This window comes from Pseudorasbora parva, chromosome 25 (genome assembly GCF_024679245.1).
Source record: "Pseudorasbora parva isolate DD20220531a chromosome 25, ASM2467924v1, whole genome shotgun sequence".
In the NCBI taxonomy this organism is placed as follows: domain Eukaryota; kingdom Metazoa; phylum Chordata; class Actinopteri; order Cypriniformes; family Gobionidae; genus Pseudorasbora; species Pseudorasbora parva.
The window spans coordinates 22968712-22991917 of NC_090196.1; the positions used below are offsets into that span (position 1 = coordinate 22968712).

Genomic DNA, 23206 nt, shown 5'->3' on the forward strand with positions numbered 1-23206 from the left:
ATAACAAGAAGTTAAAATTAAGTAATTGACATTTCAGACACAATATGGTTGGTTAAATTGTTTATTTTTTCGGCTTCAGCATTGGAAGTAAGTGGGTTACAGTGTAGCCCATAGAACTGGAAATCTAAATAGTGAACACAGACAGGCAGAGAAACGCATCAGCACTGTTGGAATGCCACTTGTCTAATCGAATGAGTGAACTGGCTTAACTGCTGTCTAAAAAATCATAAAGATGCTAGCAAGCATGTGCGTGTTAATTCTCAGAGGAGTCTGTCTCCTCCGTGGAACCGTCGCTCTCCATTTCAATCCTCTTGCGCTGGTGCAGTGACTTGCGTGGTGAGGCCTTCTTGGACGTCTCCTTCTGTCCCACAGCGCTGCTGCTGCTGTTGTTGGACGTTGGGCTAATGGCAACTTGAGCTATGCTGGAAAATTCACAGAAACATAGCGTCAAAATTATTACATCTCAAATCTCCCCTCTAGCATTTTAGGTTTCTATAAAATGTGTTGAAAAATAAAAAGATTGTTAGCAAGCCTCTTGCTTCTTTTAATAAAAGATGTTTTATAGTTAACCAGCAAGTGACTGCAATATACTCTTTGAAGCAAGTCCGTCTCTCTCACAGTCTCTCCAGCTCCTGGTCCATGTCTGGATCAATCAGCAGGTCCGATTTATTGGGAAGAGCACCTGATAAATATATGACAGAAGACAAAGCATTCAGTTCCCATCTCTAACCTTCATAAGAAAGAAAATTACATGTATTCAGAAATACAAACATTTTATATTAGCTATTACTCACTGATGTCTTGGTTTACTCCCTCATGCTTGGCCAAGGCCATCAGGAAGCTATAGAAAGACACTCGCTGACTGCTCTCTAATATCTCCTTAATGGCAACAATGGAGGGAAACCTGGGAAAAGATGATCATGATGATCAATATCAATATCATGTTCTAGAGTTAGTGGGTAACATTACAAGTAACGCAAATGATGTAATCAGATTACTTTTTCAAGTAACTAGTAAAGTAACACATTACTTTTACAACACAATATATGAGTTACTGAGTTACAAATAAGTAGCTACTAATGCAATTAGTTACATTTTAAACAAGTAATGCAATATTGTAATGCATTACTTTTAAAAGTAACTTTCTTATACAGTGAGAATGGTTATAGTGGGTCCCACTGTAGAGTACATTGTAACTTACTATATAAGCATAATATTATTTTGTATTTTTATTGACATTTTATTGAAGATGCAACAACATAATCAAATTAAGTAGTACATACTTTAATATTTTGCTTAAATGATTACGCAGAAAAAAGTCTGTAATTCTGTAGAATGAATTTATGAGTATTAAATGTAGCTAGTGTTGTAATTGTTAACTAAAAATATTTACTTAAATATATTACTTCTATGTAATTGAAATAATGTTGCAATTAAATATAAATATTAAATAAATTTAATTAAAAATAAAAAGATGTCTTGGCAACTAAATTATATAAATAATTTAAAGTGTTGAAATTACTAAAAACTAAAATTGAAACAAAAAATAAATTTAAGCCAAGAACACATTTAAAAAAATAATAATTAAAATGTCAAACACGCTTAACAAAATTACTTAAACTTGAATGAAAACTAAAAATAAGGCAAATTGAAAAAAGTATGAATAAATATTATAACAGTATATAAGTAATAAATTAATTCCTTTTCGGTAAAACTCTTTCTGTCTTACTTGTGTTTGAACCTCTCACAAAGTCCTTCTATACATTCACAAAAGATGGAGGAGTCTACGCCTTCTTGAGCGTCTGGCTCCTCATTGGCTGCGCTGGATAGCTGCTCCACCGAGGTGGAGGTCGGGACTATGACAGTGTTTGGATTCTTCCCCGACAGAAGGTCTTGGTAAATCACGGACACACTCTCCACAAACTCTGTGAATGTGGATAAGGATTAGATCGTTCTGATAAATGGCGGAGCCTCGAGTAACCATAGAAACTCTTACACAGGTCTTTTGTTACACTGCTGTTAAACTGTCAAGGTCACTGCAGTATTTGTGTAAGCAAGACCTTGAAATATCACCAGTGCTTTTGCGATTGGCTGATTAATAAATAACACCTGAATCTAAATTTTTAACATACAAATTTTACTTTTCATTTTATATGAATGTATAGGGAAAACTGTATATTTTTAACCGCTATACATGGTTACAATTATTTTTAATTTGAATTCACTTTGTTTATAAAGTAGGTTGTTTTGTACAGACATTTTACCAAAGTACAGCGTAATATTTTAGTACATTTTGTTATAGTCTATATTATTACTTAAATACCTTCATAATAGAACTGGATTTGGAGTGAATAAATAAAATCTGAGAATGACATTAGACAGTCAGTGGCATCATCTGACAGGACAATCCTAGGAAGGACAGAAAGAAAATGTTAAAAGTTAATCAGGTAAATATCAATGTGAAAAGAGGGAAAGTTCAAAGAATCATCAAACAGCAAATATGAAATTACCTGGCGGTGTTTTGTACCATCTCAGTAGGAAAGTCAGGACATAACAGCTGTAAAAGTGAACTGTATTCTGACATTGCCAACAGATCTGCACAAAGAAACAGCTGTATTTGTTCTCTGTACACACACCAATGCAAACAACAGAAGTAAAGTGTAGTGGCATTACTTACCCCCATTCTTTCCGATCTGTCTGAAGCATTTCCAGAAGGTATGGATGAAGGACTCTCTGTTGTGAGGTGTTGCTTTGATGTAACTGAATTCCCTGAAGAGCACATGATTCCCATTCTTCACACTAGTAAAACTGAAAATGTTATTACATTATATTACCATAGTATCTGTATTAGCTTTAGTATGTTGGAGTACCATCCTCAAATAAAATATAATAACAAGAACTTACTATTCTGCAAAATATCGGACCACACCAAATTGAGTGTATTCCTCTTTATGTTCAAGTAGCTGTGTGACTGCGTCATTGAGATAGAAGGTGACATTCGTTTCAGCTGGAAAGTAAAAAATAAAAGGCAATGACAGTAGTATGTGTTAATACTTTTTAGTGCAACTGTCAATCATTCTGGAAGCAGGCATTTTGGACCCGACTGCACATCATCAATCTCCGCGCCATCAAAACAACTACACAAGCGATAATAACCGAAACATACCTAAATACTCGTCGACAGTGAGGCTGAAACGATCCGTATTCATTTTCATGATGTTTTATGTCTTTTTAATTGCTGGGATGCAGCTGCTGTTCATGACTATTGCCCTGCTCCATTCAGAAAGCAGACCTAAGATGCTTTAGCGGTCAGTGTACCCACTCTGCACTGACACTACAACGTCAGATACTGCGCTTCAAATAGTAACGCCAATATCGGTGCTTCTTAGGGCTAAGTGCTGAAATTGAAGGTAACACTTTATCTTAATACATTTAAATACAGTTTATAATTTTATTAAAAAAATATGACCACTGGAATTCAATATTTGCGCGTTCTCCCAGGAACATTTAATTTGTTTTGTGGAATTACCACCGTATCTTGGCTCAAATTCATCCAGGGACAATAAAGCAACCAATAGACGACGCGATAAAGCAGCACATGACACAACACGGAAGTGAGCGCTGGGTGGAGTCTCGCTTCTTTTTGAAAAATGCTCGGCTGTGTTTCGTCAGTTTTTGTTGACGTAGCCGCGGCTATGGAAACCCGCGCATGCGCAGCACAGCTGTTTTACTGCGCCTTTATGACTTTCCATTTAAATAGTAATCCACGAGGATTTGTAGTTTTTGTGTGTTGCCATTGCCATAGTTCACGCACAAATCAATTTCAAACAAAGCACTGAAGTCCATTAAAGAATTAAGGATCCTGATAGACTAAACCATAGATATGTATAAGGACTAAACTATTTAAATATATACGTAAATACTCGAATGTACGCTCAATAGATTTTATTTATATGTAATGTTATATATTAGTACAAAATGTTTACAATAGCATAAATACGTGACACTTTCAGCACTAAAACCCATACATTAAAACAAACATTAAAAATGTGTGTGTATAAATGTGTGTGTATAAATGTGTGTATATATTTGTGTGTGTGAATATTGTCAATGTTCTAAAGTTTGGTTCCGAATCTAAAGTGTATTCTTTTCTGAAAACGTGATACAACAATAGAAATGTTAAACGAATATTCTGTAATTGCATGTACTTTATTGATGCACGAACATATTAAAACACTAAGTATCCAATAAAACCTGTATAAACAGCACAAAGTATATAGCCTATGACAAATGAAGTGGACGTTTGAATGAAAACTAGGCGTCTCCTCCCTCCGTCTGCCCGCCCTCGGAGGCGTTTCAAAGCCCAGAGAGTAATGACCAAATATCGGTCCCAGCTGATGAAGATCGCCCTGTCTTCCCTCTCTAAAACCAGGTAACTAAAACTGATATATGTAATTGTGCTTGGAGATTATTACACGAAAGCCATTTTAAGCGTTTTCTGCTTTATTATACGTTGCTGCGTTTTATTTGAGGGCCTCGGTTTTAGTGACGGACTGAATAATATCAAGCCGCTTTTATATCTGTGACAAACAATAGTGTGAGTCGGGGTTTTCATTTTATTGAATAGATAAGATCATATGGATAAATGCTGACATTATAGTCGTTGTGGAAAGCAGAAAATGGCGATATTTGTTTGAACCCCTTGATGGTTTAAGCTGTTGCAGGACTAACGTTAACAGACAGTCAGTCAGGGCCGCGTATGTGCTAGCAGCTAACCGGTATATTTAAATTTAGCCGCATTTACACTCTGAAACTAAACAAACCATACACGGGAATTGTTTTAGAAAGCCGTGAGGATTAGATTGGCAATGTCATGTTTGAATTAGGACCATATTTGAAGGTCTTAATTTGCAAAAAGGTACGGCCCGAGCGACAGTAGCTGCGGGTCACTAACGGCTCTGCTGCACCCCGATAATGTTTTCACATGTGATGCGCTGCAAAACACTCTAACGTTTTTAAACACCTCAAACTACTTAATGTATCATTTTTAAGCTAACAAATAATTTAGACGGTTGCTATTGCTCAAAACACTCCTTGTTTGCTTTTATGTTTGCTTTGGGCGGGCTGAATTGGCGGTATACTTTCTAACGTTAACTTACATGCATTATTTTTCTTCCACGTTTCTTAGGCATATATGCTTTTAAATGTTGTTTTCCTCACTTAAAGTCTGCGCTTTCGTGTTTAAGGATCGATATGTAATATGAAACTAGGCTTGGGAGATGCATTAGTGGATGTTGCTCTGCTTTGGCTGCAGATCTGGATGATGTGTGCATTTGCTGTGAACTGTAAACCAAGGCATTTTTTCTGTCTGGCTGGAGATTGTTGTTGAACTGCATGGATGATATTGCAAATTGAAAGTGCACTTTGTTTACTATGATGAGCTAGTCTAGTTTCCCATGCTATGTTTATTGTATTTGTGTTTAATGCTTTAGATTGTTGAGATGTTTGTTGCATGCATCAGCTCAAACATGTCTATTTAATATTTAACCTGAATTTTTCTGAAAACATGTTGGTTTGATTGCAGTAGTTTTTTTGTCCTGCTTTGTATGGTGTGTATGTGAGCAACCAAAGTTTCCCCTTCTTTTGTTTAGTTGAATAGATAAGACCAACAGAATACAGCCATGGGGGATGACAGTGAATGGATGAAGTTACCTGTCGACCAGAAATGTGAACACAAGGTGAGTGACCCATGCTACTTTTATATTTTGGCCCATCTTAAATCCCCTGATGGTGTTGGAAGACCTGTTTGCGTCCGAAGAACCAAAATGTCAGCGGTTTGCTCGCCTGTTGCCTTTAGAGTGAAATGTATGCAAAGCACTGAAATGTTAACATTCTTTATGGAAACTAAATCTTACACCTTGATGTAATGAATCTAGTTGACATTTAGGCGAATAACTACTTGGTTACTATATGGTTTAACAAAGCTATGTTATTTATTTGTTTTTTTACTGATCATATAAGTGGAAAGGGTAGTCTTTTTGTCACTTGGACTCTTGTATAAAAAGGAAAGTGTCAAGTTTCAGTGATGTAAAGTTTCTACTCCAAACCACTGCTAAGATGCATTTAAATTTTGAACATTGTAAACCATTGTTTTTCCAAAAAATAAGCACTAAAGATATGTTTGATATTTATCCTCCTGGGACCCAGAAATAAAAAGTGTTTCGAATTTTGTATTTTTTCATGTCATTAGATTGTTTAGAGCATAAGAAACAAGTGGACACATAATTTTTGTGGAAAATTATATTTTATTCATATGTTATGATATGTCCTCTGTAGTTGACACCAGGACTCAGTTGTTAAATTTTTTTAATGAAATGAAATTGCATGTATAGGCAAAAACAATGGGATTTATTTTTAATTCACGAATACATTTTTAAGTTTCAGGATTTTTTTAAAACAAACTTTTTTTTAAAGATGATTCTGAGCTATGTTATAAAATATATAACTGAATGCTTTGATATACCATCTTACTTTATGCAATATGTGGGTAAAATGGCCATACTTGGATTTTCCCATTCAATACAATGTATCGGTATATTGCATCTAATTTGCATATTTTATTGTGTTCTTGGTGCAACATGTAATGAAAAAAAGAAGTATAATAAGGGGAGTAATAATTGGCAACATTTTCATAATAATATGTAATATTTCATAGGAATATTGATATGTATTTTATTTCCCTATTTACTGTTTGTGTCTCCAAAATGCCTGATAAACATGATTTATGTCCTGGTGTCCTCTACAGTGGACATTTTATAAAATCAATGCCCTGTTTTGTAACAAAAAGTCATATTTTGATTAGAAACCCCATAGCATTTTCCTGAGATGTTGATTTATAACAAACAATAAGAAAATTAATCAGATTTAAATTATAATTACAAAATATAATCATATTTCCATAAGAGTGCTAAACATTAATGTCAGCCATTTTTAAAGACCAAGAAGTTTTTGCTGTCCTGGTGAAACCTCCAAACATTTGGTATCTGTGCAAAGCCCTGAATGTGCTCTATAAAGGACATCCTGACTCAAGACTGTGACGTGTGTGATGTCACAGAAACTCACTAAAATATAATGTCCACTACAGTGGACAAAAGTCTATTACTGGGTCCCAGGAGGATGTCCATGCATGCATAAACTATTCAAACATTTTGGTTTTGTGATGTTGATAATGTGAAAAGTCTCTTATGCTCACCAAGGCTGTTTATTTAAACAAAAGCACAGTTAAAACATTAATATTGTGAAATATTTTTTATAATTGAAAATAGCCATTTCTCTTTGAATATTATTTAAAAATGTAGTTTATTCCTTGGATGGAAAAGCAGAATCTTAGCATAATTACTCCACTTTTCAGTGTCATTTCATCCTTCAGAAATCATTCTAATATAATGATTTTCTGTTTAATAAATGTCTTATCAAACTTGTGTATTTTTGAAAACCTAAAAAAATGGAAACTTTGTGTGGAAAAAATGCCTGATTGAGCTGGTTTAAAAGAAAGCAAATTGCGCTGGCATAACTTAAAGGAGTCGTGAACTGGCTTTTAAAATTCAAATTTTTTAAATACTGTTGTCAACTTATGACGTTCGCAGGGTTTTTACGTTCAAAAACATCATAACTTATAAGTAATATAAGTGTGGACCCCACACACGTGAGCCACAAACCCGAACCGCAATGTACCAACAAATAAGGGATTCTCCAGCCTGTGACAGTATGCTGGTATGCTCTGTTAGACACGTCACGTACACGTAATCAGTATGATCTGTAACAATGCAATACTATCACGTATAAAAAAACATATTTTACTCACATAAGTAACTGCACTTTGTCGGATCCGATATAGAATGCACAGCATTGTGTTTTAATCTCAATATGTCTGCAAATCCAGTGTCCACCTGTGTCTCGTTTACAAACGATTCTCTTTCTATCTTCGACATGTTTATTGCTCGTTTAGCTCCAAGTCGGAGAGCGGGGTTACAGAAGCAGCGTACACAGAGGCGGCTAGACTGCAAGGAGTTGTTTTCCCCCTTCTAATACCCCTAGAAGGTTTCCCCCTTATAATACGTCATTGATTTGAGAGCCTTGTTTTCTGAGTCTGGTGTCTATAAACGCTTTTCTTTTACTAACAAGGAAGTTTTCAGCTTTTAAAAACTCTTTAAGAAAAGGATATTCCTATATTACCATAACCTTTTATATAGCAAAAGCTCAAGGTACAGCTGATTTCTCAGTTCATCACCCCTTTTTGATATGTTGGTGCCATTGTTTTGTCTCAAGATGCACACCAGTAATGTTTTTCTCGAAGGTACATTTATAACAGCTACTTGTGTCCTAATTGAACTAGGGCCTAATCCTGGTTTAGTCTAAGCCCTGTCTGTGAAACTGTGCCCTAGTTTTTGGCAGATTAGTAAATGGATCCATTGATTGATCACACCACATTAAAGAGCATCACACCTTTTGCTTGAGTTTTATGATAATAATAATAATAATTCAGTTAAGTAGTTAATACTAGGGCAGTGCAATATATCGAAATATCGCAAATGTACACATCGCAATATGCATATCACAACGGCACGCAATATCTGAATGATTTTAAATAGGTTTCTTAAACATTGTGGAACGTGTACGTTTTAGGTCGACGCATCTAGCAGAGAATAGACTGGACACATGATGACTGTTAGTCATGTGACTTGCTTGTTTTAATAACTTTTTAACGTCAACTCCTTGCAGTCTAGCGCTGTCTGACACACACGCACACACCCCGAAACGTGCGCACAAGCTGCCTCTCTGTAAGCGTGTCTCTTCAGTTTAGTCTTGTTACACACTTAAAACTGTTAACACACACAGATATCTTGATGAGTACTCTTGTAAACTCAGGCGACTATGCTTTAAGTGAAGCATATCAGTTGGGAAAAGAAACCGAATGCGTGTCAATAGGATCCGTGCATTAGCTCTTAAAGTGACAGGTGGCTAATACAGTAAACCTGCCGCTGTCTCTCAAACAACAGAAGAAAAAGAGAAAATCACTGTGCTCTTGGCAAAATAACCTTTGTAGCTTCATCATGTATTAGTGTATATTTAATTCATATGAAGTTGAATTACTTGTTTTTAGTCTTTATTTTTAATAACAAAAATAAATTAAAATGACAAAAATAATCATCCACCCCTAGTTCAGGAGTCTTTGTTTATCTGGATATTCTTGATGTTCAGTTTTAGATTGATATAACTATATATTACCAAGTCAAGCAAAGAGTTTTTGGTATTTAAATATTTGCATTAGATTTTTTGTTTGTTTACATTTGATGTTAAAATTATATTGTTGGATTTGTGACATTTTTTGCTAAAACGCTGCTGGTCAATTTCAGAAGCTGTAGCGACGCTTACTTTTCCCAGAAAGAATGTGAAACACACAAATAATATCATTCTCAGTTTTTAAAAATATAATTTACATATTTTACACACTAATAGCAATATCGTGTCGAATACCGCATTAAGATACCTCATTTTTCTTCAATATAGCACAGCCCTAGTTAATACTTGGTTTTATCAACCTGAGTTTTATACATGTACTGCACTTTGCGACTTGATTGATAAAGCATGATGTGTAGTTGAAGAGTTCATGTGGATTATGAATAATGGCTATTAAATGTACATTGGCCTCTAAGGAAAGTGGGCCAGTTACCTCAAGTCGTGAGCTCATTTATTTGGTTGTTTGTTGTCATGACTGATCTTCTGGTTTTCCTCAGATTTGGAAAGCGAGATTAAATGGATACGAGGAAGCGTTGAAGCTCTTCCAGAAGATAGGAGACGAGAAGAGCCCGGAATGGGGCAAATACCTTGGACTGGTCAAGAAATTCGTAACAGATTCCAATGCTGTAGCCCAACTCAAAGGACTGGAGGCGGCACTTGTTTATATTGAGAATGCACACGTGGCTGGAAAGTAAGTAGCTTTACTTTTATGGTGCTTTTTGGACAAATTTGCAACAAAGTCTTTGAATATAGTGATAGTCACTTGGTTTTAAATTAGTTTCACGAACCGCTGGTTTTGTTCTTGGAAGCCTAATGGTGCCGGTTGCTTTTCCATCGAGCAGCTCTTCTTTTTTTTCTGTCCTCTGAATTGTTTATATAGGATAACATTTTTATATGTACTTTTTGTTTACAGCTGAGTTTTGGAACAAAGCAGAAATGTGATACCTGGTGAAAGTCTATTTCTGGCTCGAGGGAGAGTCATCAGGGAAAGTAGATGTCTTGTTTGTAGGAATGCAGCAGTGGCTATAGTCTTTAAACCATTTAGAAATCCATTGAAATATAGCTGCTTTTCCTCAGTTGAGGCATATTATGATCTTCATGAGGATGATGCCAATTCCTTGTTTTTAAGCATTAAGCTTCTAAGAAAAGGCCTACAGTTGTGCTGCTCCCTCTATTGCTTTTCAATGAGTTGTTGTCTTTATGACTGTCTAAATATAGCCAGATGGAATCTGTTAGTCATTGTTAATGGATGGTATGATAAACGTTTGTAGAGTACTGACTGGTAATTGAGTTGGGATAAAGGAGTGATGTGAAAACGAATAACCATGATGATTGTGTTTGTGTGACTTACTCAGTTTGATTCAGGGATACAGTCTGTAATCATTAGATAACACCTGAAAACAATAACATTGTTGCAAGTGTTTGTCTTTGGCTATTTGTGCCACATGACTTAGTTCTTAAAGTTGGTGTGCAAGTTGAAACATATTTGGCACAATTTAAAGAATTTGCTGTTGATTTGTTGGACCTAGTATCCATTGTCTTAATGGGATCTAATGGAAATGTGTCTTGTCTTGCAGGACAACAGGGGAAGTGGTTTCTGGAGTAGTCTGCAAAGTCTTCAACCAGCCCAAAGCGCGAGCCAAAGAGCTGGGGACTGATATCTGCCTCATGTACATAGAGATTGAGAAAGCAGAAGTGGTCCAGGATGAGCTGATCAAAGGACTGGATAACAAGAACCCCAAGATTATTGTTGCTTGCATTGAGACGCTAAGGAAGGCACTTTGGTGAGTAGGCAGTTTTTAAATCTGTTAACCATTACTGTAATGTGGTAGTCAAATTGTCACTTGCTTGCTGGCACTTATTCAGCATAAAACAACTAGTTTATTTGTCCTTTTTCAGTGAATTTGGATCGAAGATCATAACGCTCAAGCCTATAGTGAAAGTGTTGCCAAAACTGTTTGAGTCTCGAGAAAAGGCAGTTCGAGACGAGGCCAAATTGTTAGCGGTGGAGATCTATAGATGGATCCGCGATGCTCTGCGCGCTCCCCTCCAGAATATTAATTCTGTACAGGTGAGACTGCTGCTCCATGATGTTTTCAAATGCAAAACTTTCAATTTAAAAAGTGCATCTGTAGTAGTTATTATACTTGAACGTTCGTATTTCATCTGTTGAAATATTGGTGTGGATCGGCTCTTGAGTTTTGTGGCATTTTAATAGACCTTGTGATTTACTTATTTGTCCCTTTTCTTTCAGTTGAAAGATTTGGAGGAAGAATGGGTGAAACTCCCAACTACAGCTCCTAAGCAGAGCAGGTTCTTGCGCTCTCAACAGGACCTAAAGGCCAAGTTTGAGCAGCAGCAAGCTGCAGGAGGAGATGAGGCGGACGGTGAGAATATAACAAAGTAGTCATTATCAAGAGACAAAGCAGTAGTGAAAATGTATCACTCAGTTTTTACTCTATCATCAAGATAACTGTGTTTAGATGTTCTTAAAGCTATAATGCTTTAGACAACAATGTGTGTGTGGTCATTCGCATTCAAGTTATCTCTGTAAGGTCATAAACAGTCTAAGAATGAACCCAATTGACACATTTTTTTTTATTTTCTCCGTTACCCCGATTTCTCCCAGAATGTAAACCGTAACCTGCGTTCAGTCTGCTTATTGAAGTGCGCATGTGAGATGTGACAGGAAGGCGTCCTTGTACAGCAGAATTAAGCGCATACGGCCCTAGCGAGTGTTTCGCACTAGGGAAGGGAATCTTGAATTCATGACATAAAGTTTTGTCATCTCATGCAGCCAAAGGGAGGGGAATGAGTCTGCTCTGGGGATTTTAATGCTTTATTTAACATCACAAAACCTATAATAAACAGTCTAGTCAAAATCTAGTCTTTAGCAACTGAGAGTAGCTGTCAGTGTGGAAAATAATTTAAATATAAATTATATTTATAAAATAAAAAAAATATGAATGTTTATTACAATTTAATTATTTTAGTTTTGTGTTATGAATATAATGCATTCATTAACATTGGTTTCTAACCATAGGGGCTGATGATGAGGAGGCTGAAGTTCCTCAGGTGGATCCTTATGAGCTCCTGGAAGCCGTGGAGATCCTTTCAAAACTTCCTAAAGACTTCTATGAAAAAATCGTAAGTCAGAACAACAATGTTATTTTAATCGTTATTGGGTTTTGTGTCAATTACTTTTCTGCTATATTTCACCTCCTTGTCACAGGAAGCAAAAAAATGGCAGGAGAGGAAGGAAGCATTAGAGGCAGTGGAGGCTTTGACTAAGAACCCAAAGCTTGAGAATGGAGACTATGGGGACCTGGTCCGAGCATTAAAAAAGGTAAAAGTTCTAGTGGCATTCTAGGTGATGGGATAATCTCACTGGACAAGGCCATTACCACTTTCTTTCTTTTTTTAGGTTATTGGGAAAGATGCCAATGTGATGCTTGTGGCCATGGCAGCCAAGTGCTTGGCTGGACTGGCAACAGGACTGAGGAAGAAGTTTGGGACATATGCAGGTCTTGTAAGTGCTCTCCATGAATTAAAATGTCATGGTTGTTTTTTTTTTTCGTTTTTTTTTTTTCTGAAATGTTTAGGGTAAACTGTTTAATTGATTGATTTGTTCCTCTGAATCTTTTCAAGGTGGTGCCAACAATCTTGGAGAAGTTCAAGGAGAAGAAACCTCAGGTGGTCCAGGCCTTGCAGGAGGCCATTGATGCAGTCTTCCTTACTGTGAGTATTCAAAATGCATGGTGGCAGAGGATAATTAGAAATTTGATCTGTTATTAACTTGGTTTAAATGTTTCAGACAACCTTGCAGAACATCAGTGAGGATGTTCTGGGAGTGATGGACAACAAGAACCCCTCCATCAAGCAACAGGCTTCACTGTTCCTCGCCAGAAGCTTCTGTCGCTGCACCCCAAGCACGTTGCCAAAAAGCGTTCTGAAACCGTTCTGTGCAGCATTCCTCAAGGTACAGATTCCAGTCATCGCTTTCTGAATGGTGGTACTGCTGTCTTGGGGTCTTTTTTAGTAAGTTGTCCCTCTTCTGTTTGTGCAGCAAGTGAATGATTCTGCTCCGGAGGTCAGAGATGCTGCTTTTGAGGCTTTAGGGACAGCCATGAAGGTGGTGGGGGAGAAAGCAGTCAACCCATTCCTAACTGATGTGGACAAACTCAAGTTGGACAAGGTAAAAATGTGTTTAGCTTTGCATTTAGTTATACATACATCAATATTAATATTCTGGTGGATGCCTAAATAACCAATAATAATTGGTTGAAAAGTATATTTTCTATTTTTGTCTGAAATTAAAAATGTAACGCAGACTAATTAATTTAAGGTGTGAGAATTTATAGAAATTTCCTAGTGACTTTTTAATGATTTGTAAAGGTGAAAGAAGCACATATATCCAATAAAATTGTTTATTTCTGCACTTTTGAATGAACCTAGTACCCTGTATCCTTCCTGAAATTGCACAACAAGCCAATTAAATAACAACTTTCTTTCCCCAGTTTTGCATGCAGTAGGCACCAGAGCCATTGCAGAAGTTCATGACTCTTCCTTTTATTTTTCATGCATAAATAGATAAAAGAATGTGCTGATAAAGTGGAGCTTGTTGGCAAGAAAGGAGGTGGTGGTGGAGGAGAGAAGAAAGAGAAACCTGCTGCAAAAGCACCTCCACCTGTTGAAGCACCCGCCAAACCATCCGGGCCTTCGAAGAAAGCTCCTCCAGCGAAGGTATCATATGTTCTTATTTTAAATCTTTTTTTATTTTAAAGAAACAAGATTTAAAAAATGTTTTGTCATGTTCTTGAACAGGCTGCAGGACCTCCCAAAAAGGGCAAACCTGCCTCTGCCCCAAGTGCGAAGTCCAAGAAAGCTCCAGACATGAAGGAAGTTGTCGAGACCGAGTTATCGGTATGTCTTGTATATCTTTCATCGACACATTAAATAATTTTCATTGAATTGAGGGGTCAGCCAAAAAATCATTCTTGAACAATTGTCATGTAATTGAATGGTCTGTGTGTTCATCAGCTGGAAGTGTGTGAGGAGAAGGCGGCTGCTGTGCTCCCAGCCTCTTGTATGCAGCTGCTGGACAGCGGCAACTGGAAGGAGAGACTTGCTAGCATGGAGGAGTTTCAAAGGGTGACTTGTGGATTTTGTCCACTTTGTGTGCCATTTTTAAGCTCTTTTGTAATGATTTCAACTTAAGGACCATGCTCTAATCTTAGCTTGAATGCGTTCTGTTCAGGCTGTGGAGCAGATGGACAAATCTGAAATGCCATGCCAGGCTTTAGTCAGGATGCTGGCTAAGAAACCTGGATGGAAAGAGACCAACTTTCAGGTAGTCCTCTTTGACACGTGAGGCTGTTTATAGTTCTCAGGGTTTGGCATTCGATCAGGTGCTAGTGTCCAGTATGTTTTTTTCTCTCTAGGTGATGCAGATGAAGCTCCACGTTGTAGGTCTAATTGCAAAAAAGGGATTGTTCTCAAAGACATCTGCGCTGGTGGTTCTGGATGGCCTGGTTGATAAGGTTGGTGACGTGAAGTGTGGAAGTAACGCTAAAGAGGGACTCACTGCGATCGGGGAGGCCTGTTCTCTGCCCTGGACTGCTGAACAGGTTTGTGTTTGGAATGGTTTCCTACACTTTAACAGAAATTAACATTCAATTTTACCACCTTTTGGAGATGTTTTTTTTTTTTTTACGTGTTAAGTTTTTAATTGATTTTTATGTAGTATTTTATAATTTATTTTATTTATTATTAAGACATGCTAAATAGTAGTATTAATTCTTTCTATGTTAAACAATTGACCGTTTGATTTGAAGATTTGACATCTATAACAGTAATAATAGTAGATATTTTATAATAAATAATAACTTATTCAGCTTAAACTTGTGTAACAGTTGTTAAATATATTATGACTTTAGACATGTTGAATAAGTTAAACTTTTGCAACAAAAAAAAGTTTATAATAGTTTTATTGTAATAATAGTCATACATGGATAAAACAAAATTAAACTTTAATTTGTCTAACAGGTATTAAATGTATTGACTTTTAAATAATTTGCCCTTTTGTTTCTCAATTTTTAGGTTGTCTCGCTGGCTTTTGCTCAAAAAAATCCTAAAAACCAAGCAGAGACATTGAACTGGTTGGCCAATGCCATGAAGGAATTTGGATTTGCAGGGTAAGCGCTGTACGCCTAAGCTTTTATAAATAAATAAAAAAATTCTCCCTTCCTGCAGTTAATCTTTTCCTCCTTTTTAACTCTGAATCTTATTCCCCATAATCCAGAATCAATGTCAAGGCGTTCATCAACAATGTCAAGACTGCTCTGGGTGCCACGAATCCTGTGAGTAATTTCATGAGTCATGGTTTCAGTATACATAACCATATTCTATTGGGCCTTTCACGTGGAATGGTGCGTTTAATGGTACTTTTATCTGCAACACTTGCTAATAGTGATTAATGACCAACATTTGCCTGGAATATTTCAGTGTTATATTGGCCTTTGTTCAAAATGAACATTAGATCCATTTGTCAGATGTAATTGTGTATAATGAGCTGTTCATGTTAAATTCAGGCTGTGAGGACATCAGCGATTGCTCTGTTGGGTGTCATGTTCTTGTACATGGGCGCTCCCCTGCGCATGTTCTTTGAAGACGAAAAACCAGCCCTCCTTTCTCAAATAGATGCTGAGTTTGAGAAGGTAAATATGGCCTTTTGAAATGCAGTAACTGAAAGTGACCCTTTCAAAGAGGTCACTTGACCATCAGTGGGTTTTAGCTCGCATTAAAACCTGCTTTCTGTACATAATCAAGTGAACCACACCTGTTTATTCATTGTTTTATTTGGTAATGCCAGTTTCTCCCTATCTAGCTTATGCCAAGGACTTGGGTGTGTTTGTACACTTTTTGTTTTTGTGCTTTGTTGTCTGTAATGCCCATGTTTGCCCATTACATTAACAAAGCAGATTGTTTCATAGTTAAATCTTTTCACGCTACTGATGAATTTGCAAATGATTTTCCAAAATAATTGATTTGATGATTGATTTACTGAAAATTGTAAATCAAAGAAAGGTAAAAGTAAACTAAAGAAACTTAAAATTAATCAAATAAACAAAAGAAAATAAGTGAAATCTAATGTAGCTGGTTCTATATTTAGCTTTTTCGGCTGCTGTCCTTTCATTAACACCCCTTATATTTAAAGGGTTACTTCAGCTATTAGTCTTTGTAACAGTAACCCTGGAGGATAAATGATCCTGCTGCATCATGATAATGCATTCTGGGAATTGTAGTCTTTCATCCCCATGAGAGACAAATACATTTTCTGTCTTTTCTCAGTCTAGAAGGCACCAAATTCCCCCAAAAAGTTAACATTTAAACTACATTAATGACCCAGTTTAAATACATCTTCCCAGCGCTGAAGTAACCCTTTAATTATGGGGTCGGTTTTTAAATTCACTTTTATAGACCACTGGTGTTTTAAATCCTTCTATTTATTTTATTTTTTTCTTGTTTAATCTGACTTTTCACCACGTCATGTTCTTTCATAGATGCAGGGTCAGTCTCCTCCCGCCCCAATCCGTGGTGCCAGAAAAGCAGGAGCTGAGGAGGAGGGAGATGCGGCTGAAGAGGAGGAGGTGGACGGTGGATCCGGAGACATCATGGACCTGCTGCCTAGAACTGATATCAGGTCAGTGAGTCTGGCAGTGCTTCAAAAACGTTTTCTTTTCAAATAATGGATCATCGGGGCATCTTTTGCTAGTATGAATAAAAAGGATCAGGAGATTGATGTTTTTCTTTCTCGTATTGACAGTGATAAAATCACATATGACATGGTGTCAAAGATTAGTGACAAGAACTGGAAGGTCAGAAAGGAGGGCCTTGATGAGGTGGCAGCAGTCATTTCTGAGGCCAAATTCATCCAGGCCAGCATCGGCGAGCTACCGATGGCACTGAAGGGCCGCCTCAATGACTCCAACAAACTACTGGTAACATACATTTCTTAAAGGGATAGTTCACCCTGAAATGAAATAAAGCCTTCATTTACTAACCCTGCTGTTGATTCAATGCCCTATGCCCTTCTATCCCTTTCGGACCTCAAAAGCAGTAATTTTAAAAATAGTCCTGCACACATTCCTTCCAATAAAGGCAATGGATTGCGACAAGGTTAAAACATTACAAAAATTATGACGGAATGATAGTGAGATGCGTGCCATATATGAAAAGTGTCCAGGAGGCATACTATAAGGTTTTGCAAGAAATAAACTATTAATCAGTCAATACACTGAGCTCGGCCTACTCTGTGCGTGTTCCTGTAATGACTAGTACCGTCAGCAGACGCGGCACTCATGCTCATGCACTGTTGTCATGACAACTGGTAAATAATATTCACTTAATGAGGTTTTATTATTAGTATTGTATTATTTCTTAATCATATACCTTATAGAAAAGACTAGTGGTTTTTTCTATTGAGCCTGGTTTCTCAAAATGTTGAGAACTATCTTGGGTGTCATGACAAAAGTGCATGAGCACTGCGCATGCTGACGTTTCGTACTAGTCATTACAGGAACGCGCAACAGAGTAACGGCCGAGCTCTGTGTATTGTCTGATTAATAGTTTTTCTAGCAAAACCTTATAGTATGCCTCCTGGACACTTTCCATATATGGCGTGCATCTCACTGTATCATTGCGTCATACTTTTGTATAATTTTTGTAATGTTTTAACCTGGTTGCTATCCACTGCCATTATCGGAATGAGCGTGTGCAGGACTGTTTTTAAAATTTCTGCTTTTGAGGTCCAAAAGGGATAGAAGGACATGGGGCGTTCAATCAACAGCAGAGTGAGTAAAAGATGGCTTTAATTTCATTTTAGTTTTTTTTTTTAGTGTTTACCACATGCACTTTTTTGTGTCTGTTGCCACACAGGCATTCAGTTGTAGCATTTTACTAAAGTCATGGCTGTAATCGCATAACATCTGTCCATAGGTCCAGCAGACTCTCAATATTCTGCAGCAGATAGCCACTGCCATGGGTCCATCTCTCAAGCAGCACGTCAAGAACCTGGGAATTCCAGTCATTACCGTTCTTGGTGACAGCAAGGTATGAAACAAACAATCAGTGAATAATTGACTGTTAGTTACACTTGTCCTGTGGAATCACACAAGCTTGTGCTACTTGTCTGACTGTTCAGATAACCTCAAGCTAGAGCATTCAATAGTTTCTAATTTGCTTGAAATTTGACTTTCAGTCTAACGTCCGTGCTGCTGCCATGACGACACTGAACGCTTGGGTGGAGCAGACCGGAATGAAGGAGTGGCTTGAAGGAGAAGACCTAGCAGAGGAGCTCAAGAAGGAAAACCCCTTCCTCAGACAGGAGGTACAACATTTGTGTTGACATGAAATAATAGTCTGAAAAATATAATTTCTGGAATTTGAGAAATATTACAAAAAAAAAAAAAGTTGAATGTTTTAATACATCAGGAAATATATTTAGATGCCCCAAATTAGCAGATATGTGCAGTTAATATGAAATCCTGATAGCTTGTAGTGTAAATCAAAGAGATCATGTTACATGTACAAATATCAGTTGTCACTATATCTGGCAATAATATCTTGGATATTTAAATGCTCAGTTTTATGGTCAAGTTCTGTAGTTTTTACTGTAAGGGAGCACAGCTTAATGCGATGCAGTAAAATGATGATTGAGCGATGTTAAAGGTGCCCTAGAATGAAACATTGAATTAACCCTGCCATAGTGAAATAACAAAAGTTCAGTACATGGACATCACATTCAGTGAGTCTCAAACACCATTGCCTCCTCCTTCATACATAAATCTTGTTTCGTGAAAAACACCACGAAAAAAAACAAGCGATTCTCAACATAATGCCAACTGTGACGCAATTGCTGAGATCCTTAATATGTGCATGTCAGCCCGTGTTCATTGTCAGGTGGAACTGCGCAGCCGTCGGGAGTTCAGCAGATAAACTAGCGTCACGTGAGGATAGCGAAAACGGCAGCTCTCATGGACACACAAATATGTTCCAGGCTGTGCAGGGGATGTGAGGACTTTTCCTCACAGGGTTGTTGTTTATCTATAACCAGATACTGCAACAAAGTAATTCAAAGTTGTTCGTTTACTCGGCCAATTTCAACATGGAGAGATTTTCTAACCTGGGGCAATATAGCAGGATTCGCTCAGCGTTTGATACTGAAGAAAGTATTTCAATTGTATTCCTGCAAGCAGTAAGTAGTGATTTTATTCACTTCTTGACTGTCGAATCCATTTCGGATTAAATTGAAAGTTTCTTAGTAAGAACTTTACGATAGTATCCCCTAGGGCTGTGACGGTGGCAGTTTTTTACCACTGCGGTGGTTATTGATCAACCACCAGCGGTGGCACGGGGTTTGGGGTGGGGGATGAAACTGAAAGTGAAAAAAACTAAAACACTGCCCTATAGCCTACTTATCACACAAAAAGGAAACATATGTTTAAGGAATGCTTGAATGTCTGCTTTTAAATAAAACAAATGGCTTAATCCTTATTTAAAGGTTCACATTTTTCGTTAGGCAAAAATCCAAAATGATCCCAGATCGGCGATGTTGTATTTGGTTTCCCAACCAGGTCCATTGCTAAACACGAAATTAATTTGCAGAATGCAGAAAAAATGGATTTGGCTGCGCTCAAACTATGGAAACGCCATACATGGCATGAGGTAGAATTTGTGAATAAGCTATTTCATACGCTAGTCTAAAAAATGCATACAGCTAAAAGGTACAGGTTATAAATAGCAACTGCCATTGCAAATGTTATATTCTATACAAAACTTTTTTTTGCATGTCATATAGAGCGTATGCACACTATACTGTCCATGTCCAGAAAGGGAATAAAACCTCATCAAAGTAGTCCATATGTGACATCAGTTGGTTAATTAGAATCTATTGAAGTATCAAATGGTTGTGAAATCAGTGAATCGATCAATAATTTGGATCACCAATGTCACATGATTTCAGCAGTTTGGCACGCGATCTAATTCATTGATCGATTCTTTAATATTCACGACCCTTCCAAATAAGGCAAAACAGAGCATTACATCATAGGGGACAATTATTTTCTAGGGTTGTAAATGGACCTGTAAATCTGTATCTAGACAATTTTTGACCTTAAATAAGCCACATACCCTCTATTTAGATAGAGGATTTTAACAAAGAACAATTTAACATATTGTTTCAAATCATTCTAGGGCACCTTTAAATATAAAGTTCTACTAAGAAGATTTTACTACAAAAATGCATACCATGGCCTCAAAAGGCCTAAAGTTTATACTATAATTATGCTAAAAGGCCTTTTACTTGCTAGAAAGTATAAACTTTCAATCAGATGACAAGCATGTTGTAGCTTGTGTGCAACAGGTTTTTTTAAGCGTTTTTTAAAGCCTTTTTTTAAGCTTTTTGTGTGTATCAGATGATACAATAGTTTATATTATATCAATATTATTTGTTAGATGACAAATACTTCCCAGATATGAAATTAGCCCTATATAGGGCTAATTTCATATCTGGGAAGTATTTGTTCGACATGTTTTTGCTCTAGCACACAAATGATCTTAAATCTAAGAGACATGGTCAAAAAGCCACAACTCCACACACAAAATTTTGAAAGCTTAATTTTGTTTTATTTTATCAATCATCACAAGCTAAGATTGCTGCTTAAATGTTATAGTTGCTGGGCTGGCTGGCTGAGAAGTTGCCCACCCTGCGTACCGTGCCAGCAGACCTCATGCTGTGTGTGCCTAACCTGTATGCCTGCCTGGAGGACCGCAGCGGCGATGTGCGCAAGAAAGCTCAGGATGCCCTTCCCACCTTCATGATGCACCTGGGCTATGAGAAAATGGTCAAGGCTACCGGCAAACTGAAGGTAAGTTAAAAATGGCATAACCTTCAAGCTGGGCTTGTTTGACTTTGCCAAGAGCAGGCATTACTCCAGTCCTCAAAACATTACTAATATGCTGATTTGGTGCTTAACCCTTAAAGACCGAGACAGCCGCCCGCGGCTAAAAATAACTATCGTTCTAAAATGTTTAATAACTTTTTAACCGCTAATCCAATCTGTATGCTGTAAACTGCACAGTAAAGAGGAGAATCTCCGCTTTCCATAGGTATAATATGTTTCGCGATTGATCATTCAGAGGCTCCATAGTCAGCGTGGATGCGTCATCAAAATATGCAACATTGACTAAAAATAACTATCGTTCCAAAATGTTTAATAACTTTTTAATCGCTGATCCAATCTGTATGCTGTAAACTGCACAGTAAAGAGGAGAATCTCCCCTTTTCATAGGTATAATATGTTTCGCGATTGATCATTCAGAGGCTCCATAGTCAGCGTGGATGCGTCATCAAAATATGCAGCATTGATTTGTCCAAGAAACACACGTGGGTTGTTCCCCTGAGCCAAACAGAATTTTTTTTTTATTAGTCCCACCCCCCTGTGCCCAGATTCGTTGAAACTTTCATCAACTCAACCAATAAACACAGTGTTTGGTCTTTTGAACCACGAATCACGTTTCTCTGAAAAATAAACATGGGTGTGAATTTGCATGCATCATGAAACCAAACAGTAATAAACGCGTGCAAAGCGCTCTCTCTCAGATCACAGCACACAGTCAGTATATTTCTCTATTTGTATGTAGTTTGTGTTTTACACATTTTCACTATTATATTTTCCTCAATTTGTGTTTGAGAAGATTATGTGCAGAGAAGTTGAAATGTCCGTTTATGAAAATAGCCGCCCACATGTAAAAGTAGCCTCAGTATATTTTATTTCACGGTTTCTTGTCACAACTTGATGTATTGTTTGTGTTTGTTTTTCATGCCCAAATTATAATATATTTCTCTGAAGAAAAATGTCTGTTTCAGTGTTGTTATATATAACATATATAACAATCTTTCTATTTACTTTATTACTTAAACTTTTTAGGACATTATCAGTCAATAAAATACACCTGTTTTCACTCAAAAACCTAGAAACGCCTAGAATAATGTTATAATAAATGGCTATAACTTGCTGAGGGATTGTTACATGTAGACAAAATTTCATCTGGAAGTGTAAAACAACCAAGTCTAACTTTCTAAAGGAAAAAAATCCAAACTTCATGAAGTTCTGTTCGAGTTCACATTAAAAACATCACATTTTTGCTGCCATTTTTCTTGAAATTATATTAATTGAATCCATTCTCAGAATAAATAAATGTAAAATTGGGACATCAAATGAGCTAGATGGAAACTTCAGGTTCTCCTGTTTAAAATGATATATAGCACTTGATGCTAACTGCTAGAATGGGGGAGAAAAACAAAGAAAAGTAGAGGCACATCAGGCGCCCCAAAAATGTTCTAGGTCTTTAAGGGTTAAGAAATGTATAACGATGAAAACAATTGAAGTTCAAAAGATCAGCATTTATTTAAAGTAATCTTTTGTAACATTTATCAGGTTTACTGTCACTTTTGATCCATTTAATCTGTACTTGTTGAATATGTTACATAAGATCTTAGTGACCCCAAACTTATAAATTGTAATGTACATGGTTAATAAGACCAGAATACGTGTATCACGTGTACTTTTGACCAGAGAAAAGCAGTTGTGTAATGTCACTCTTGCCCTCTCTTTCTACAGCCGGCTTCAAAGGACCAGGTGGTTGGCATGCTGGAGAAAGCCAGGGCCGTGATGCCAGCCAAACCTGCAGCTCCTGCCAAAGCTGCAGCCTCCAAATCCGCCTCCAGTGCTTCTGCTGCCAAACCAGCTTCAGGTTCACTCGCTTTTCCTTTAACCAGGGCTAACATGACCACCGCTGCCTGGCTGATATGAGCTCTTTTGAACATGGTTTGGCAACTCTGGCC

At 37.1% G+C, this 23206-nt stretch overlaps 2 protein-coding genes across 7 annotated transcripts in view; one reads left to right on the top strand and one right to left on the bottom strand.

The window, feature by feature from the left end:
* Positions 1–47: 47 nt before the first annotated feature.
* cstpp1 (centriolar satellite-associated tubulin polyglutamylase complex regulator 1) lies at positions 48–3431 on the bottom strand. 3 transcript variants are annotated; one of them, XM_067436263.1, is made up of 9 exons: positions 3167–3431; positions 2905–3007; positions 2678–2799; positions 2511–2595; positions 2324–2409; positions 1730–1925; positions 795–904; positions 619–682; positions 48–422 (listed from the first exon to the last, which is right to left on the bottom strand). In XM_067436263.1, the coding sequence occupies exons 1-9, from the start codon at positions 3213–3215 to the stop codon at positions 254–256; spliced, it is 984 nt and encodes a 327-aa protein (XP_067292364.1). In that variant the 5' UTR covers positions 3216–3431; the 3' UTR covers positions 48–253. The 3 variants fall into 3 exon arrangements, with proteins under 3 accessions (XP_067292364.1, XP_067292363.1, XP_067292365.1); XM_067436262.1 differs by having other exon boundaries at positions 2678–2808; positions 3167–3406; XM_067436264.1 differs by having other exon boundaries at positions 283–422; positions 592–682; positions 2678–2808; positions 3167–3406.
* Positions 3432–4276: 845 nt separating this feature from the next.
* The window catches only part of ckap5 (cytoskeleton associated protein 5), a 30002-nt gene continuing 11072 nt past the window's right edge, over positions 4277–23206 (top strand). For all 4 annotated transcript variants that reach the window (XM_067435746.1, XM_067435747.1, XM_067435748.1 and 1 more), the window contains exons 1-26: positions 4277–4432; positions 5652–5738; positions 9798–9991; positions 10878–11084; positions 11200–11371; positions 11555–11687; positions 12344–12447; positions 12533–12646; positions 12725–12829; positions 12949–13038; positions 13115–13279; positions 13367–13495; positions 13891–14043; positions 14125–14223; positions 14341–14451; positions 14558–14650; positions 14742–14927; positions 15400–15494; positions 15602–15659; positions 15891–16016; positions 16863–17002; positions 17126–17300; positions 18298–18411; positions 18560–18688; positions 21033–21227; positions 22983–23115. In XM_067435746.1, the coding sequence (XP_067291847.1) occupies positions 5682–5738; positions 9798–9991; positions 10878–11084; positions 11200–11371; positions 11555–11687; positions 12344–12447; positions 12533–12646; positions 12725–12829; positions 12949–13038; positions 13115–13279; positions 13367–13495; positions 13891–14043; positions 14125–14223; positions 14341–14451; positions 14558–14650; positions 14742–14927; positions 15400–15494; positions 15602–15659; positions 15891–16016; positions 16863–17002; positions 17126–17300; positions 18298–18411; positions 18560–18688; positions 21033–21227; positions 22983–23115 (3277 nt within the window). In that variant the 5' untranslated portion in view covers positions 4277–4432; positions 5652–5681. The remainder of the gene's footprint in view (positions 4433–5651; positions 5739–9797; positions 9992–10877; positions 11085–11199; positions 11372–11554; positions 11688–12343; positions 12448–12532; positions 12647–12724; positions 12830–12948; positions 13039–13114; positions 13280–13366; positions 13496–13890; positions 14044–14124; positions 14224–14340; positions 14452–14557; positions 14651–14741; positions 14928–15399; positions 15495–15601; positions 15660–15890; positions 16017–16862; positions 17003–17125; positions 17301–18297; positions 18412–18559; positions 18689–21032; positions 21228–22982; positions 23116–23206) is intronic.

Coding starts and splice junctions, on each gene's coding strand:
- cstpp1 (XM_067436262.1), bottom strand. CDS start 3,215: ATGAAAATGAATACGGATCGTTTCAGCCTCACTGTCGACGAGTATTTA. Junction 905..1,729: donor TGTGAGAGGTTCAAACACAA/GTAAGACAGAAA, acceptor ATCTTTTCCCAG/GTTTCCCTCCATTGTTGCCA. Junction 683..794: donor GGGAGTAAACCAAGACATCA/GTGAGTAATAGC, acceptor TATATTTATCAG/GTGCTCTTCCCAATAAATCG.